Source organism: Talpa occidentalis, unplaced genomic scaffold, assembly GCF_014898055.3.
Source record: "Talpa occidentalis isolate TD23 unplaced genomic scaffold, MPIMG_talOcc4v2.1 talOcc4.4, whole genome shotgun sequence".
Classification (NCBI taxonomy): Eukaryota; Metazoa; Chordata; class Mammalia; order Eulipotyphla; family Talpidae; genus Talpa; species Talpa occidentalis.
In genome coordinates, this window is record NW_023604295.1 from 20,328,012 (window position 1) to 20,346,464 (window position 18,453).

General features: G+C 37.1%; 1 protein-coding gene across 4 annotated transcripts in view; it reads right to left on the reverse strand.

Annotated features, from left to right (window-relative positions):
- Positions 1-18,453, reverse strand: part of PLD1 (phospholipase D1) — a 215,795-nt gene that overhangs the window by 75,596 nt on the left and 121,746 nt on the right. For 2 of the 4 annotated variants that reach the window (XM_037525109.2, XM_037525107.2), the window contains exons 13-16: positions 15,738-15,848; positions 9,538-9,738; positions 8,262-8,472; positions 7,575-7,688 (exon numbers count right to left, since the gene is read on the reverse strand). In XM_037525109.2, the coding sequence (XP_037381006.1) occupies positions 7,575-7,688; positions 8,262-8,472; positions 9,538-9,738; positions 15,738-15,848 (637 nt within the window). The remainder of the gene's footprint in view (positions 1-7,574; positions 7,689-8,261; positions 8,473-9,537; positions 9,739-15,737; positions 15,849-18,453) is intronic. The other 2 variants (XM_037525110.2, XM_037525108.2) reach the window with 1 other exon arrangement.

Genomic DNA, 18,453 nt, shown 5'->3' on the forward strand with positions numbered 1-18,453 from the left:
CCCTTGTTGGAATTTTTGTGCACATATCCAGGCATTTCTGGGACCACTCAAGTTCCCTTTAACCCCCCCGCCCCTCTGGGTTATTCAGCAAATCACAGCTCACCAGGTCTCTTTTGCCAGAGGGTAATCCAGGTTACTGTACAGCTATGAAAGCTGTGCACTGCATAACCTTTTCCAGAAAAGACATCATGGATGTTTGTGTGTATTAGGATAGTTTTCCAGAAAGTAGGTGGGAAGTGTCTTGAGAGGGGGTGTCATTTTCTAATTTGCACAAAGGTGTCATATAAACTGCTTCAGATTAATTATGCCAACCTTTATAATGCCTCCCTGCTATTCCAGACTTAAGGAAACACAGTAATTTTCTACTTGGTCTCTGTTGACTCTCTCTCCTTGTACTGGTAAAGATGATAATAAGGATGATGATGACCATGATGATAATGATGACAGTGATAATGTGACTGACACATATAAAAAAAGCACTTATTTGGTTCCAAACTCAGTTCTGAACACCTACTTATATGCATCATCTCATATAATTCTTCTAATAATTCTTTGATATAGGTACAATTATCCTCATGTTTGGGGGGCAGGTGAAGAAAATATATCCACAGTTCACTAGGGGCAGGGTCAGCTTTCAAGCTTAGTCAGTCTGGTTCTTTGATCCATTTCACTCACCACTGCACTCAGATGGCTAAGATGCAAGGAGTTCATGGAAAAGGAAGAAGATGGTTCTACTCTGGGCGCATTGTCTTTTTTTCTCTGTGGCCCTAACCCAAAAGAAGGAAAACACCAGAAAATAATCTCCTCCATGTTTCCTTTCAGAGTCCTTGTGGGAAAAACCCTGGAATGTGTCTCCCTTATTCCTCTCTTGCTACCACCAGTCTGCTCTCTCTGGTGTGTCTTAGGGCCCAGGTCAGGACTGTGGTTGGTGGTGCCACTGGTGTCTGTGCTGGATCTCACAGCCCTGGCTCTGCCAGATCCTACAGATTCACATCCCTGGTACAATTTCCCTCCATGAATTAGAGTAATCTCTCTCATAGTGATGATCGGAAGCCACCACGTGGTGTGGAGGGTTCTAGACAACTTCTTGCAGTTCCTACGAGTCTGGTTCTTATACCCAGCTGGGCACATTCAAAAGAATTAATCTGAGCAGACCACTAGGGAATCACTAGATTCTGGGAAAGTAATACATCTGACCATGTTCAAAAGAGAAAATACACACCCTGATGGCTAGTGTTCACTATACACTGCTACATTTATTTGACTGCCTCACTGTGGAACAAGGTAGGTGCCTCAAGAGACTAAATACTGCTCAAAAATTGTTTGGTAATTATTGAATTAGGAGAGAAGATGTCACCATTTTTTTTTAATTTTCTTTTTTCCTTGTTACCAAAGTCGGATGGATAAAAGTACATGTAACTTTTGCTTATTGTAGAAAAGTTAAAAATATACTGAACTGAAACTATTCTTCCATTAGCTAGGGATCAGCTCTGTTAATAATCTGTATATTTCCTCTCAATATTATTGTGATAGTAAAATGTATAAAATTAAAAAGTGTATCTATTTTAATAAATGTAATCATGTTGAAAAAATAAATATGAAAAGGAGCAATCTTCTTCTAAATCACTTACAAGAGAAACAAAACAGTGCAAATTCTTAGTCTCAGGAAGTTATCTTGACTCTAATTAAATTCAACCTGCTCACAATTCCAATTTGTTTTTATTTTTAGTCATGGCCAAAATTATTCCAAATAAATCAGGGTCCTCCTCAGAACTAATGACATAATAAGGCAATAACGCCAAATACTCCTGGTTACTGAGGATGGCAAGGTCACCTGTGAGCAGGGAATACCAACTCTTCACCTCAGCAATGTGGACCTGAGGGGTTCTCATCAGTCTGGCTCTGGTACTCAGCATCTGCCTTGTCCTTTTTTTTTTTTCAAGATTTATTTATTTATTTATACAAGAACTGGATGACAGGCCAGATGTGCGAGAAGGTGAGAGGGTTCACCAGAGACAGAGTGGGGAGCAGAACAGGCAGACTGACTGAAATACACTGCTGACAGGAGAGGTCTGCCCCGCCATGTGGACATCTCCACGGCTGGCTGGTGGGGATCGAACTGGCACTGCAGAGGCTGCTGAAAGCTTCATAGCACTGTGCTCAACAGCCTGGGCCACCAGGGAGGCTCTGCCTTGCCTTTTGACACAAGGCTGGGCTATCTGCAGTGACTGTTTTCTGCAATCTTGTCCAGACACTGGCAGTTAAAGGTCATGGAAAGCATGTCCTCCTACCCACCTCAACCAGCATCTCTTGGCTTTGTCACATCCTTCTCCTCTCTTTGCTTCCAAGGCTTCATACCCCTACCATCCCTCCAGCCCATCCTCTTGACCTTCTTTCCAAGATCCTCCCCACTGGTGAGGTTTTCCCCAATTTTCTCCTAGATGTACCCTTCTCACCCTCTTTTCTCTTTTGACTCCAGAACCACAAACCTCCCAGTGCCTCTCTTGACCTTGTCTACCGACTGTACCACCAGCACTTACAAATCACAGGTAACGCTACAATCATTATCATCTCCATAAAAACAGGCTTTCCCTTGAGATTACTGCATTCTCTTCAGCCTTCTTTGGCTCCTTTCTCTTCACTGTCTTGTCCACTCTTCCCTTACCCCCACCCCTTCCCAAACCCTATTTACTCCTACTTTGGAAAAAATTTCCCCCAAGTATTTGATTTTGGGTCTACCAGAACAAGCTTGCCAGACACTCTGTGTCTCCTGTGTCACAGCAAAACACTGCCTTAACCTCCCAACCCCCCCAAATTCCAACCTCACCCCCACTTCCCAGGAATTCTCCAGCATTGAGTGGTTAAATCTCAAGGTCTCAGCCTGACTTTCCAGACCGTCCAGGTATTGGTACACATATTTTCCACCAGCTCAATCTACACAAATTCCAAAACCCCAAAGTTTTGAATATGCAAATGTTTCTCACAGTTCATTTACTAGCAAAACCTGACCTAAATTGACAAGAAGGTATTGTCTTTATTCACCCTACTCCACGTTGAGCAAATAAAAATAATTTGCTTATAAGGTATTTCCCAAACCCTGCTAGGAGTGTACCATAATGTAAGGAATAAGTATTGCATTACTTTTCTAAAATCTAGAATCTCCTAATTCCTGAAACACATCTGATTCCCTGGATTTTGTCTAAGAGATGGTAGATGTTTGTGTATTTATCACATTCCACATCCAGGTCTGAGATGCTGAAATGAATTTGGTATTTTCCATGTCAGTGCCTTAAGATATTACTATAATATTTACCTGGAATGCTAGTTTTTCCACCTTCTTAGTCTCTGCCTATTGAACTTACATGTTTATACAGATAGCCAGTTCCTAAAGAGGTCCTTGATGGGTTATATTTTTAAAAAATCTTTTAGCTTCCAAAAATTTTGGATTTTCCAATTGTGGGTCAGGAGTGATATTTGTGGAAAATTCTTATCAGTCAGGGTATCTACTGAGGAGCTACTAAAGCATACGTTAGTAAGATATTTCAAACTGATGTTTACCTATTAGATAATATGCTCTCTGACAGCAGAAAATAAGTCATATACATCCTATAGCATTGAAAATCTGAGAACAGAGTTTAGAGATGACTTATTATTTATTATCCCCTATGATTAGATATCTGGATCTAAAGAACCAGTCTCAACTGAATTGCAAAAAATTATATTTCCCTCCCCACCATCTCTTTAATCTTGCATAAAAGGAAAAGATTAGCAAACTGAATATGTTGCTGAATATAAGAACAAAATCTGACCCTTTAAAAATAACACTATCAAGCAAATAAGTTGAAAATTGAAATTATCCCTCTTGCAAAATAATTCTGAAAGAAAAATGTGAAGATAGATGAGTGATTTTGAATTAATGTAGATACTACAGAAATATAGCATGGTTATTAATCACATTTAAAATTAATTGATTTTAGTGCAGTTTTTCTATGTAAAAACCTATAGAGATCTTGCATGCATACTCCAATAGGCAGATAACAGAAATACACTGCTGAGGGGAGCAGTGGGCGTGACAGGAGAGGTCTGCCGCGCCACGTGGGATCCTTGCTGGCAGGCCGGGATCGAACCCGCACTGCAGAGACTGCGGACAGCTTCACAGCGCAGGGCTCAACCTGCTGCACCACCAGGGAGGCCCGAAACCTTCCTTTTTTTCCAACATAAATTCATAAGGATCTTCAGTATAGAATTTAGTATAAGTGGAATTATTCTGGTTGAAGTTGATACCACTGGAGGTGGGATGGTCTGAGACCACTTATTTGGCATGTCCTCAGGGTCTCTTGGAAACCCCAGGTCTAAGGATTAGAGTGTACAAAGAACTCTCCAGAAGGACTCAACTATCCTTTGCTTCTCATTTTAAGTAACTTTTTTCATATTAAAAAATTAAATTTGTGGGACCTCCCCAGTGGCACAGGCGGTTGAGCGCAGCACTGTGAAATTGTCTGCAGCCTCTGCAGCATGGGTTCAATTCCTGGCTGGCCAGGGAGATACTCACATGGCATGGCAGATCTCTTCTGCCTCACTCGCTGCTCCTCTCAGCAGTGCTTTTGGTCCGCCTGCCTGTTCTGCTCCCTGCTCTTCTCTGGTGAATCCTCTCACCTTCCCACACCTCTGGCCTGTACCCCAGCTCTTATATAAATTTAAAAAAAAAATCTTAAAAAAACTAAATTTGTAATTATATGTAGTGAAGTTACATGCAATTTTCTTTATGTAATGGAAAGAGCCCTTTCTCTCTCATATCCCATATCCAATGCATCAGCAAGTGTTGCCAGCTCCACTCTCAAGAGGCAGTTAGCTGGCAGGTCATTGCTTGCTACCTGGATCTACTCTGAAAGATGAGCCTGTAAAAATGTAAGTCAGATTTTGTCTATCCTTTGCTCCAGACCATCTGATGTCTTCCTATCTCACTCAAAGTAAAAGCCAAGATCCTTTCAAGAGCTGCATTATCTACATAATCTTCCTAATGCTTTCTAACTTTCTCCCCCACTCTACTCTTCCCGCCCAACTCCTTGAACACACCAATCTTTCCTGCCTCTTAGCCTTTACAACTGCTATTCCTCCTGCTTGGAATGCCGTGCCCTGGCTGGAAGCAGACATTCTCTGCTCCTCCTTCTTCTCTTCCTTTTCATCTCTGTTAAAAACATGCCTTGTTAGGGAAGCATTCTTTGACCATGAAAGGAAAACGTTAGTTTCTCTCCTTTGCCTTTCCCCTTCTGCTCCATTGTTTCCTACGATAATTCCAACCATCTGACATATAGTGTTTGATGATTTATTTGCATATAAAATTCCCCTACTTACCCTCCAACTAGTTGAATTTCATCTGTTTTGTTCCTATCTCTAGTATCTAGAACAGAGATATTGTATAGGAGCTCAATAAATATTTCTTCAGTGAATCAATGAGTCATATACACTTATTTTTGTATCCCCACTTACAGTTCTTAACTCTAAGTTAAAATAAGTTAAAATTCATCCCCATCAAGGGGATAAATGACTTATTATGTTCTTCATAATGACTTATTATGTTCCTATTCTTGATATTTAGATTACTTTCTCTTTCTTAATAAGAAATTCTACAACTGACATGTATCTAGTTTGTGAGGGAGAACTTCCTGAAAACCACCCATATAGATGTCATCAGATCACTACTGTGGGATCACTTCCCACAGGCTGACACTGGCTTTAGTTCCTTAAACTATTCAGCACCTGGCTTGCATGTTCTTTTCCACTGGCTGCCAGTGCTGCTGTTTGCAACACTAACAGTAATAACTCAGACCCCTCAACCACATCCCTCTCTCTTATTGGTAACTTCTGTTCTAAAGCAGCACAGGTGCACATTGGAATTACAAACCACTACATATTCCCAACACTTTACCTTTACTCTCTGCACCTCAGTTGCCCTGACCTCGCACCTATGCTGCTCAGATGCCTCCTTACATTTATATCAGGGCTTTGAAACTCCACTAAACACAGGAGTTACTGTGAGTTGTCCCTGAACTTGTATATGCATCAAATACTAATGTATGCTAAGTAAAACATTTTCCTATACATATTCTTCCCCATTTTAAATGTAGATTAATGTTATAATTTACAATCTACCAATTTATTTAATAGGGCCTCCCCGGTGGCGCAGCAGTTGAGCGCTGGGTTGTGAAGCTGCCCACAGCCTCTGCAGTGCTAGTTCGATATCCGGCCACTGGGTGAGGGTCCCACATGGCGCACAGACCTCTCCTGCTGCCTGCTGCTCCCCTCAGCAGTGTACTTCGTCAGTCTGCCTGCTCTGCTCTCCGTTCTGACTCCGGTGAATTCTCTCACCCTTCCGCACTTTTGACTGGACCCAGTGCTTGTATAAATAAATAAATCTTTAAAAAAATTTATTTAATAGTTACACAGGAGTTTTAGATCATTGTATATAGTTAAACTCAGTACCTTTAAAGGAAAGTAAGCTCCCTAGATGAAAGAATGCTGGAAACCACTGCTCAAGGTCTAGCTTAATTATCCAGGTTTATTATCTCTAGTCAGTCACAAGTGACTCACTTCCGGACGTGTGAATGGGGCTCTAAACATACACTAGAACCATGGCCTTGGGAACTCAGCCAAAAGTCACAATGTAGATTTTTGCATGTCATCACAAATCTGAGTCATGAACCTTGGAACGTCACTAATCATTTCTAATCCCGAGTTTCCTCTACCATAAAAAGGAGTTAACACTATTACTACCAGGCTTCACAGATGATCCAGTCAGAGAAGGGCTGGGTTTGCACAAAAGCCAGCTTTCAATTCTACTAAGGGTGCTATTTATTATGATGATCCCTTGTCCCTATAGCTGATCCATTGCCAAATTCCTCTTCAATTCCACCACTGTAATTGAGGCCCTGATTAATTTGTTCCCCAAGTATGTAGTTCTTCTTCCAACACTTCTCTGATTGCAATTTCTAAAAATTCACATATAGAGATGACTCCTCTATTTAAAGACCTTCAAGAGTCTTAACTAAATAAATTTATGTTGGGGAGTCCATTGTGGCTGTTGCCTATCTTCCTGGTCTCCTATCAAAGATTGCATCTCAACTGAATGAAGTGTTTTCTAGTATGTAGAAGCACTTGGTGCATTCCGATTCCAGCACCTTTGCTGAACTGAGTATGTCTTCCTATCTCACACCCCGATCAAATTACTTCCAAAGCTAACTGCAATGTTCCCGTCTCAAGAAAATCTTACAAGTCTCATTATGGAGGAAGCCCCCCAACTTCCACACAACTTGCACAACACTACGTACTGCTTGGCTTGTGCCATGTGCTGTGCCAGTGTTAGGCTACTTTGCTCTTGGCTGCTGGAGTGTAGGATCTTTGGGTGTGGGGATTGAAAGTGCTACCAGGGACTCTGCATTCAATAAGACATAGACATATGGTGTGAAAACCATGCAAACAGAAACCAACAAAATAGCAATCCAGAAACACACACATGTGCTCATGCAGCAAAAGCTGAAGTCTAAGGCGCATCTTCCATTGCATGCAGCACTTACCCGTGTTAGGTCTAGCGAGTCCCTGCTCAGAACCATTGGAAGAGTGAAAGAGTTTCAAGTGGGGTTTTAGACCATGGATTAAATTCTGACGACTTCTACAGTGATTACAATAACCTGGAGAAAGTTGAGAGTTCTGTTTTTTACAAAGAAATATAGATATGTATGTGTGGATCAAGTTTTTAAAACTGGAAAACAGGTTCAATCATTTTTAAAACTAGTCAAGGTTATAAAATCACTCACAAATTCTGTGCAATGGAAAATTGCAGGGCTTTAAAACAGATTTGAAAAGAACAGTAAATTTATAAGATACAGAAACTGATGTTTGAGGATAAGAGTTGATGCATTTCTAGAAGAAATAGAAATGAAATTTCTTCTGTGAAAAGCATAGAAAGTCCATTTAATACTTTTCTTTTACCTTTATAACCCGGTACTATTTTGGAAATGCTTAGTCATTCTGCTACCATCAGAAATAGGAATTGTGGTTTTATGACTACTTTGTGTGAATAAAACAATAAATCTTCTAAAATGATGCAAACAAAGGCATGATATTGCAGAGGATGAGCTAGTGACCTTCCAACGCCACTCATTCTATTCTATTATAGAAAGACAGATTTTAGAAGAAGGTATATAGTTTCTGGCTATGGAGGAATGTAAATAAGATCAATTCTAGCAAAGACACTGACTTACTGGAGATGGTGTCAATGCTGCTGACGCTGTCTGCATTGTGCAGCTGGTGCTTGTGAAGCTGCCTGTAGAGGCTGAATTTGGCTAATTTACTGGGCTTTCCTATTCCTTTCAGTTTTGAATCCATTTCATCTCTCTTTGGGCTGGGCAGATTTTTACTGGGTTCATTTTTATATTTGTTGCTTAAGGATTCCATGGACTCTGTTGTTTCACCCTGAAAAAAATTAAAAAAAAAAAAAAAGACATTGCATAAAGAAAGGACACATTACACTGTAATATGGTTCTGCATATCAAGGCAAGCTAGGGTGTAAAGTGTACGTGATGGAGGTTCCCTTCCAGATTCACAACGTGTGGTTCAGCCCCAGCCACCCGATTCCCAATGGGGGAAGCATGTGAATTGTGTAAATACTACCAAAAGAATTCCAGGTGATCCACTGTAGTTTCTCCTTTAGTAGGCCAAATTCCTGAAATTGCATACCAGTTAACTTCTTATCTCAAATACAATTACATGAGTTACACTTACTGTTGAGGTTCTGAACGTCTTCCCTTGATTAACATTAAGTCATGCTTTTTCTGGCAATCATTTTCCCTGTTACCTATTCACTAAATTGCTGTTTTCTCAGAAAAGTGACCATCAGCTCCAGCAGTAAAATGAGATGAAGACTGTCAAAAATTTTTATGAAAATACTGATATTTTGGTAGCCATTTTAGTTGAAATAATAAGCATATGGGTACAGGCATATAGATATTTTGGGAGCTCTTGATTTGAAAGGCACTCTGAGGCGCTGTTAACCTGCTTTCAAGTAGAATTCCTAAGTGACCCCAGACTGATCCCAGAATTCCTAAAGGACCACACTCTTCTATTTTTTGCAAGTCTTCAGGTAATTAAAGTCCAAAAATAGCTTGGCATTTACTTCTATTAAGAATGCATATTGTTATTTAACTTAAATCTCAATTGCAACTCAATTTTGTTTATGTACTTTTTTCCAAATAGGAAATCAGTCCTTAAGTGGAAAACAAAGGAGCTGACTACAAGGTAGCAAATGTTCTATTGGAGCTATTTTCTGTTCTTACCAGAGAGACTGAGACTAAGAGATGTAAAGTTATGGACTAGCTAGGTGACAGGTTGGTTTTTGAACTCAGCTCTGTCTGATGTTCAACTCAATGTTCTTTACTCCTGCAGAGACAAGCCACCTTTCATTCAACCAATCAGCCATGCTATTAAGACATATGTATAAATTATTTCCATTTCATGCAACTCCATAATGGTGAATCTTACCGTGAGGGAACCCAGGATTTGCCCCACAGGAACACGCTTCACACTGCCAACATCCGTGAGTCTGTGTTCATTGTCATCCCACCTTCCATAGGCCAGGTCAATCCCGCCAACAAAGGCCACTGACTGGTCAATGACGACAAGTTTCTCATGATGAGCCCACAGGTAAACAGAGGATGACACATGATCGGGGTGCCTCATCACCTTGAGAGGAAAATGAACCCCGATATGTAACCACTCAAAATGTCCTTCATATTATAGTAAAATAGGTCCATTTTCTCACCTCAATAGCATTCTCTAGAATTCAAATGTCAAAATGTGCTATGTATACACGCACACAAACCCCCCCCCAATAAAACCCATCCAGATATCTAATTTTATGCTCAGTATTGAGGAGAGGAAGAAGACTCCTAATTACATTTTTCAAGCCTCCACTGCCCTATCTTATTTTAGGACAACTGCATTCCATTTAGTTTGAAGTTGGCAACACATTTCAATATAGTTCAACAAAGTTCAAATATAATATCCATAGTTGATTTTCCTGCCACCAACTCCAAGAAAGATTATGTCATATCTATTATTATTTTGAAAACCTAAACAAAAATCCAACATCTAACTCTGGGAAATTTTTAATAAGTGCATTGATATTTTGGCAGTCACTGAGTTGAAATAGTAAGCACATGAATATAAGCATGTAGATATTTTTGGCAGCTTTTGATTTGAAGGGTACTTTGAGAAGTTATCAACCTCCTGCTTTCCAGTGGAATTCTTTCTCACTTCAGATGGATCTCTATCCTATATCTTTAAAGATTTATTTATTTATTTATTCAAGCACTGGGTACAGTCAGAAGCACTGGAGAGTGAGAGAATTCACCAGAGCCAGAGGGGAGAGCAGAGCAGGCTGACTGACGAAGTGCACTGCTGAGGGGAGCAGCGGGTGGCGGGAGAGGGCTGCGCGCCATGTGGGACCTCACCGGGCGGCCGGGATCGAACCAGCGCTGCAGAGGCTGTGGGCAGCTTCGCAACCCAGTGCGCAACCGCTTTAAGTAGAAACATTCCAAAAGCCTTGGAGAACTCTTTTTTAACATCATATTTTCTAATTAAAGTAAAATATAAAAAACATAAAGTTTACCACCTTAAGCATTTTTGAGTGTACATTTCAGTGATATTAATTACATTCATATCGTGTAACCATCACCATCTGGGAACTCTTCTCATTTCATGAAATTAAAAACTCTATAGTTGCCATAATCATAACCCCTTCTCTCTTTTCTGCAAACCCTGGCAACCACCATTCCATTTTCTCTATGAAATTGACTAATGTAGACATCCCTTATAAATGCAACAATATAATATTTATCTTTTTGGGGATGACTTATTTTACTTAGAATGTCTTCAGGTTTCAACCGTGTTTGCACATGTCATCAATTCTTTCCTTTTTATAGCTGGATAATATTCCTTTACAAGTATAGGCCATAGCTTGTTTATACAGTCAGCTATTGATGGAGACTAGTTTGATTCTGCAATTTAGCTATTGTTGAATAATAGTGCTTTGAACATGTATGCATATCTCATATACAAATATCTCTTCAAGACCCTGCTTTTGATACTTATGACTATATAACTAGAAGTGGAATTGCTGGGCCATATTGTAATTCTATTATTAATATTTTAAGGTACCATCACAGAAGCTATTCCATTTTATGTTCACTTCAGCAGTACATAAGGTTCCAATTTCTCCATATCATGGCCAATACCTATCATATTTCTTTTTTAATTAATAGCCATCCTAATGGAAATGAAGTAGTATTCATTGTAGGGTTTTTTATTTGCATTTCCCTAATGACAGTGATGTTGAGTGTCTTGCATTTATTCATTGACCATTTATTTATCTTCTTTGGAAAAATATCTATTCCTATACTTTGCTCATTTTTTCAATCAGGTCATTTACTTCTTTGTTGTTGAGTTTTCTCTATATTCTGGCTATTAATCCATTTTTAAATGGATATGTCTTGTAAATAGTTTCTCCTAATCTGTAGGGTTTCATTTTACCAATAAGAGTCTTTCGCTAAACAAGTTTTAATTTTCATGAAATACAAACTGCCTATTTTTTCTTAAGATTACCTATATAATCACCGCCAAGCCCTCTGTGGTAAAGTTTTGTTCTATGTCGTTTCTAAGAATTTTATAGTGTTAGCTGCATGCTTAGGTATTGCATCCATTTTTAATTAATATTGTATGTGGAGTTAGGTATGGGTTCAACTTCACTCTTGTGTGCAGACTTCCAGTGTTGCCAGTGTTCCCAATAGTTCTGGGCATCTTTGCTAAACATCATTTGTCCATCTATATGAAAATTTATTTCTGGGTTTTCTATTCTGTTTCCATTGGTCTATGTGTCTATCTTTATGTTACTACCAACCACTCTGTTTTGACTACTGTAACTTTGAGGAAGTTTTGAAATCAGTTAAGTGTAAGCCTCCCAACTTTTTTCCCAAAAAATTTGTTTTATCTATTCAGGATCCCTTGAAGTTTTATATGTGTTGAATGAAGTGGTAAAAGCAGGCATCTCTGCCTTGTTTCTGATCTTTCAGTTTTTCACCACTAAGATATGAGTTTTTCATATGAATTTTAATATGTTGAAGTAGTTTCCTCCTAATTCTTATTTTGCTGTTTTTATCATTAAAGGGTGTTGAATTTTGTCAAATGTTTTCATATATCAGTTGAGATAATCAAATTATTTTTGCCTTCATTTTGTTGATGTGGTATAGTAAATTGATCAATTATCATAGGTAGAACCATCTTTGCATTTGGGTTGGTTGTAGTGTATAATTGGTCGTAGTGTATAATCCTTTTGGTGTATAATCCAGTTGGTCGTAGTGTATAATCCTTTTCATATGTTGCTGAATTCTATTTGTTAGTGTTTTCTTGAAGATCTTTGTATCGGTGTCTGTAGAGGATGGTGGTTTGTGGATTTCTTTTTTAACAGTGGCTTTGCTGTCAGGCTGGCCTGCCTCACACAATTAATTAGGAAGTATTCCCTCTTCTTCCTTTGTTTTGAAAAGTTTGAGAATGACTCATATTAGCTCTTTTTTAAAAGTTTGGTACAACATTATATTTAAATCTGAAATATACAACCTAACTTTAGAACTTAAGAAAATAGAAAAAGAACCAAGCTAACCCAAAATTAGCAGAAGGAAGGAAATGAAGGTGCAACAGAAATAAAGGGAATAGAGAATAGACAAATAATAGAGAAAATCAGCAAAACCAAGTTAGTTCTTCAAAAAGATCAACAAAACTGAGAAAATCTTAGACTAAGGAAAAGAGTAAAAATTCAAATTACTAAAATCAAAAATTAAAATAAGGACATTATTGCCAATGCTAGTGCTTCATTCACTGATGAAGTCTCCAGATACAACACTTTTATTTTTGTTATTGGGAGATTTCTAAATGCTGATTGAAGATCCTTACTAGTTGTAAGTCTATTCATTTCTGTTTCTTTGTGACTCAGTTCTGATAGATTTTGAGTTTCTAGGAATTTGCCCATTTCATTTAGGTTATACAATTTGGTAGCATTTAATTGTTCATAGTACTCTGTATAATCCTTTTTATTCCTGTAGTATTGGTAATAATGTCCTCATTTTAATTTTTGATTTTATTAATTTGAGTTTTTACTCTTTTTCTTAGTCAGTCTAGCTAAGGGTTTATCAATCTTGTCAACCTTTTTGAAGAATTAATTTGGTTTTGCTGATTTTCTCCTTTTTTTTTATTCTCTATTCCCTTTATTTCTGTTCCAATCTTATTTCCTTCCTTTTGCTAACTTTGGGTCTAATTGGTTCTTTTTCTGGTTCTTTAAGTTCTAAAGTTGTATGTTTGAGGTTTTTCTTCTTTTTAACTATAAGCATTTATAGTTATAAATTTCCCCTTTAGCAAGGCTTTCACTGAGTTTCCTAAGTTTTGGTACAGTATATTTTCATTTTAATTTGTCTCCAGATATTTTCTAATTTCCCTTATGATTTCTTTTTTGATCCACTGGTTGCTTAAGAGGTTTTTATTAATTTTCACAAATTTGTACATATTTCAATTTTACTTCTGCTATTGATTTCTAATCCCATCCTGCTGTGTTCAGAAAATTACTCTTGTGCAATATCTGCCTTTTCAAATATTAATGTTTATTTGTGAAATAACGTACGATTTATCCTGGAAAGATGTCTCATATGATCTTCAGAAGAATATATTTTGTTGTTAGGTAGAGTGTTTTTTATGTCTATTAGATCTAGTTGGTATGCCTTATGTTTTTTGTTGTTGTCATTGAAAATTGGATATTTGAATCTAATAATGTAATTGGAAATCAGAATCTCCCCTTCATAAGATTTGCTGATTTTTTATTTTGTTTTTTGATTGTTGTAGGTTGTCTCTGGCCAGGATTCAGCCTGAGGTGTAATCTGAAGGTCCTCTTAGCTCTTTTTTTGAGACAGTCCTTTTCCATGAGCATGTATGGAGACTTCCTAAATTCCCGTTTATATGGTTTCTTTTAAATATCCCAGACTTTAAATATCTACTGCAAAAAAAGGGGGGAAAGGAGAAATATGAAAGGGGAGGGAACAAAAAAAATTGAAAAAGAAGAGGACACTGGCTCTTTAAATCTTTTGGAAGTAGCTAAAGCCAGAGGGGTAGGAACTTGCAATAGCTGTAGAAGGTATGCAGTAATGCAGCCCACCAAGGTGTCTAAATCTCCATGACCAACAATAGATTTTAGATATCAGAACACAGACCCCCAATTTTTTTAGAACAAGATCCTTATTCCTCCCCCTATTTCCCATAAGTTACTCCAAAATACATGCATGGCTGTTTGCTCCAGAGCTGGGAAATTGGGGTATGGGCTGTTACTGTCATTGATGGGACAGCGCCATCATGAGCAAGTGGTATTTGTTTGGGACTTCTGGACACTGCAGACACTATCTGGGGTGGAGATAGCTGGCCATTTGTGGTCTTAGAAACTCTGTTTCCCCAATCTCCTGTTTGCTAATTAAACCCATTATTGTTGTTCCCTGAGACTGAGTGGTCTTGCAATTATGTGCGCAGGTGAGAACCCATCGACAGTGACCTGTCCTCTACCTTGGCACTGTCTTTGACTCTCTGTCACACTGCAATAGCCTGTTCAATTCATTCATCAAAGCCTTAAAGTATCTCTTTTTTAAATTAAGTACAGGCTTACTGGGAAAAGGGGAAAGAGAAAGGCACCCAATTAGTCACAGTAGGTAGCAGAGCTGGAATAAGTATCATTTTCAAAGGAGGAAATCAAATGTAAGATCAGAATCAGAAAGATCTGAGCTGAAAAATTTAATCCCTTTAACTGTGTTTATTTCTAATACATTTTATACAATGTAGAGTGGTTGGTGGGATCAACAACACATTTTCACTTGTAATCAACTTTTATTTGCTGTGTGTTACTTAAAGACAGGGTCTTTTCGTCTTACAAGTACAGTTTCTTGCCCATAGGAGGTAATTGAAAGAAATCTGGTAAAAGAATGAATAATTTTTAGAAAGGATGCTATCAATAACTCAAATTCTCGGGGAGGGGGGAACATTTTCATTTTTTTAACAAAGCAAAATACATAATTGTTACATACTTTAGGCTTACTGGAGATTTAGTTTGTCTTGATGTCTCACAATGACTAGCCAATATTGTAGACTTTAGGTCTTTACTAATGTAGCATGTAGCTTTTTAAATTGCATATCACTTTTATTATTTTATTAGTATCTTACAGGAAATGATATTTTTAAAACCTCTTTAAATTCTAGAGAAGCCCTCTTTGTTGCTCTTAGCCTTCTAGGGATGTCAGAGTATGAACACATCTAAGAGATTCCAGGATTTTCTTAATGAAGAATGTAGAACTTGACAAATTCTTGAGGGGTCCTGAACTTGATAATCTCATGGTATTTTCACTTTTAAAACAACTTTAGGAAGCAGGTTCTTAGCTAAATGATCAAGGTAAGAAACGCAAAACTTGTGAACTCTCCTGAATCCATCAACGTTGGAAGGATAAGCATGCATAGTATTTTGCTTTATTTCTGAGAAGGACACAATGTTATTTATTCAAAATATATATTAGTGAATTCAACAGATTAACCACTACTCAAAACAACACATATCTGAAAAACTCTTACTTACAGACTTATAAAGAAACAACGTTCAGAAATACCTTTATGTTAGGGTGCAGACGCATTAAAGTTCTCTTGCTGTATTCACTGTTGATTCCAAGAGCAAGTTCTACCTCTTTGTATAGCATTATGAAGATCCTCACCCCCTGTTGCTGTAAGAAAAGAAAACACAATGAGGAATTAAAACTGCTGGTGTAAAAATTATGATTTTCTTTTTAGTCTTCATTTCTGTGCATGTATTTTCCAAACTTTTTTATATAAGTAAAATATATAACAAAATATTTAATGAAAAAGGCAGTAGGAGGTGAAACATAAGTGTATATTAAAACACAAATATCAGAAATAAAAATGTATCTCCCTCTCATTCCATTCCTTGGCATGACTTATCATACCAAGACAAAATGTCAGTATTTGACTAATTACAGTTAGAAAATTGAGATTATAACCTCAACTGCTAAAGGTGTCTGATAGTCTATACCCTTGCATATCTCCAAACACCTGTCATTGAGAAAAGTTTTGACCTAATTTATGCTATAGAGGGTAGGAGGTTTTTTTTTGTTTTCAATGAACTTCAGTTAATTGAAATAATAGTGTTTCCAAAACGCTGATGCAATAAATTATGCTAAATATTGCTTAAAAGTTTCAGGGATTATTTTTCCTAGAATTTTTCTTTATTTAAAATTATTTAAGTGGAAAATAATTATTTAATCCTCAAAGATGAATGTGTTCATACTCTGAGCTCATAAATAAATTGTTAATATCTGTTTCACTAGTAAATAACCTCTTCACAAGTCAGCTTCTCTGATTTTCAAAAAACTTGTTTAGCAGCAGCACATGAATTAACATTGATTTATCGTAGATCTTGGACATAAAAGAAAATAAGGTCATTGGGAGAGTCCAGTAAATCAAAACTGCTTGGTAAATGTTACCATGCTATATAAATAATACCCAACAGCTGGTAGTATAGAGAAGTACTAAAAAGAAGCATTTTCTTTTTTAGTTCTGGATGGTGACAGGTTGCTAAACCTATCTTATTTACCCCCACCCTTTGAATCCTTGTGCTTTTCTGGTTTGAATCCTCAGTATTGCTTTGTGATTTGCAACATTTTAATTTGTATTCTTGTTATCCAGCGTCTCTGAAAGCATTCCAAAACTTTCTGCATACATATTCAATTATGTATCTACAACCAGGCATTTAATACCCTAGAAATTAAAGGAAAGAAATTTTCCATAATACGCTCTAGAATATTAGAAAGATAGGCGTATCTAATAAACCATAGTGATAAAGAGTACTTTAGTTACTGTTTAAATTAATATTCCCTGGTAATTAGGCATCACTCATAATGGAAATTTGAGTTACAAATTTAAGATTCCTTACTTGGTTGAACATACCTAATTTACTAGAACTGAAAGATTTTACAAAGCTATAAAAATGTGAAATAAACATAAGTTAATATTTTTTAAATGGTCACAGGATATAAAATCTTGGAGTAAACCAAGCACATATATAGCTTGCCAATATTGCTTGGTTAATACTAACAAGCATGTTTTGGCCTCTACATTCCTAATAATTACATATGACATAGAATATATTATAAAATATAATAATATTTTATGTTCTTAACATGTAATATTGCTTCAAAATATTAATATGCTCTCTCTTAATGTTAGCAATATCTGAAAATATTTTTGAGACATTATACAAATAAAAATATAAATTTGCAATATAAAATATTTTTGGAGGGACACACTGTGTTTATGTTGAAGGTTGTGTTAAGGAAGTCTGAGTACTAGGAGAAAACCCAATTTTGCTCTGAAAAAAAAAAGGCTGGATAAAAAATATGGCAGGCCTCCCTGGTGGCACAGGCGGTTGAGTGCAGCATTGTGAAGCTGTCCACAGCCTCTGCAGTGCGGGCTCAATCCTGGCCTGCCGGCGAGAATCCCCACTGCTCCCCTCAGCAGTGTGCTTCATCAGTCTGCCTGTTCTGTTCCCTGCTCTGTCTCTGGTGAATCCTCTCACCCTCCCATGGATCTGGTTTGTACCCCAGTTCTTGTATAAATAAATAAATAAATAAATAAATAAATAAATAAATAAATAAATAAATAAATAAATGTTTTTAAAAAGTATGTCATTCCATTATCTCTGGCTAACAGCTGACCTTTGCAATTGCTTACTTATTTATTACAATGCAGCTATTATTGCAATCACACTCTTAAGAATAGACTTGTTTAAAGAAATCAGGAAATGAAAATGTAGGTAAGAAGAGAACAGATTAAATTCTAATGGTTTGGCTGAGGAATTCCCCACAACCACTGGTTGAGAGCTCTGAATGAAAACTAGAACATTATTTTATTTTTCTCCCCTACTATTCAGGTTTATTTCATTATTTTAATATTTTAGGATTCAATACTGAGTAACAATTACAAAATAACCTTCCTATTGAATGATATGGCACAAAGTTTAAAACCCAAAATTTCAACCTAAATTACACCACATTACACCTGACACCTTTCATCACACACGGTTCATTTGTTTCAACTGGATGAAACTCTGCATCTTGTGTTTAGGAGATTATTATTTATAGGTGGTAGTTGCAAATTAAGAATGTCCTGAATCTTACAATTTACCATCTACCTTCCTAACTAATGGATTTTTGAGATAATAGAGATGTTAGCCTAATGGATTATATTATTAGCCTCCCTCTATTAATATTTGACATTTTCTTCTATAGTGTGTCTTCTCTCATTGAAATAAAT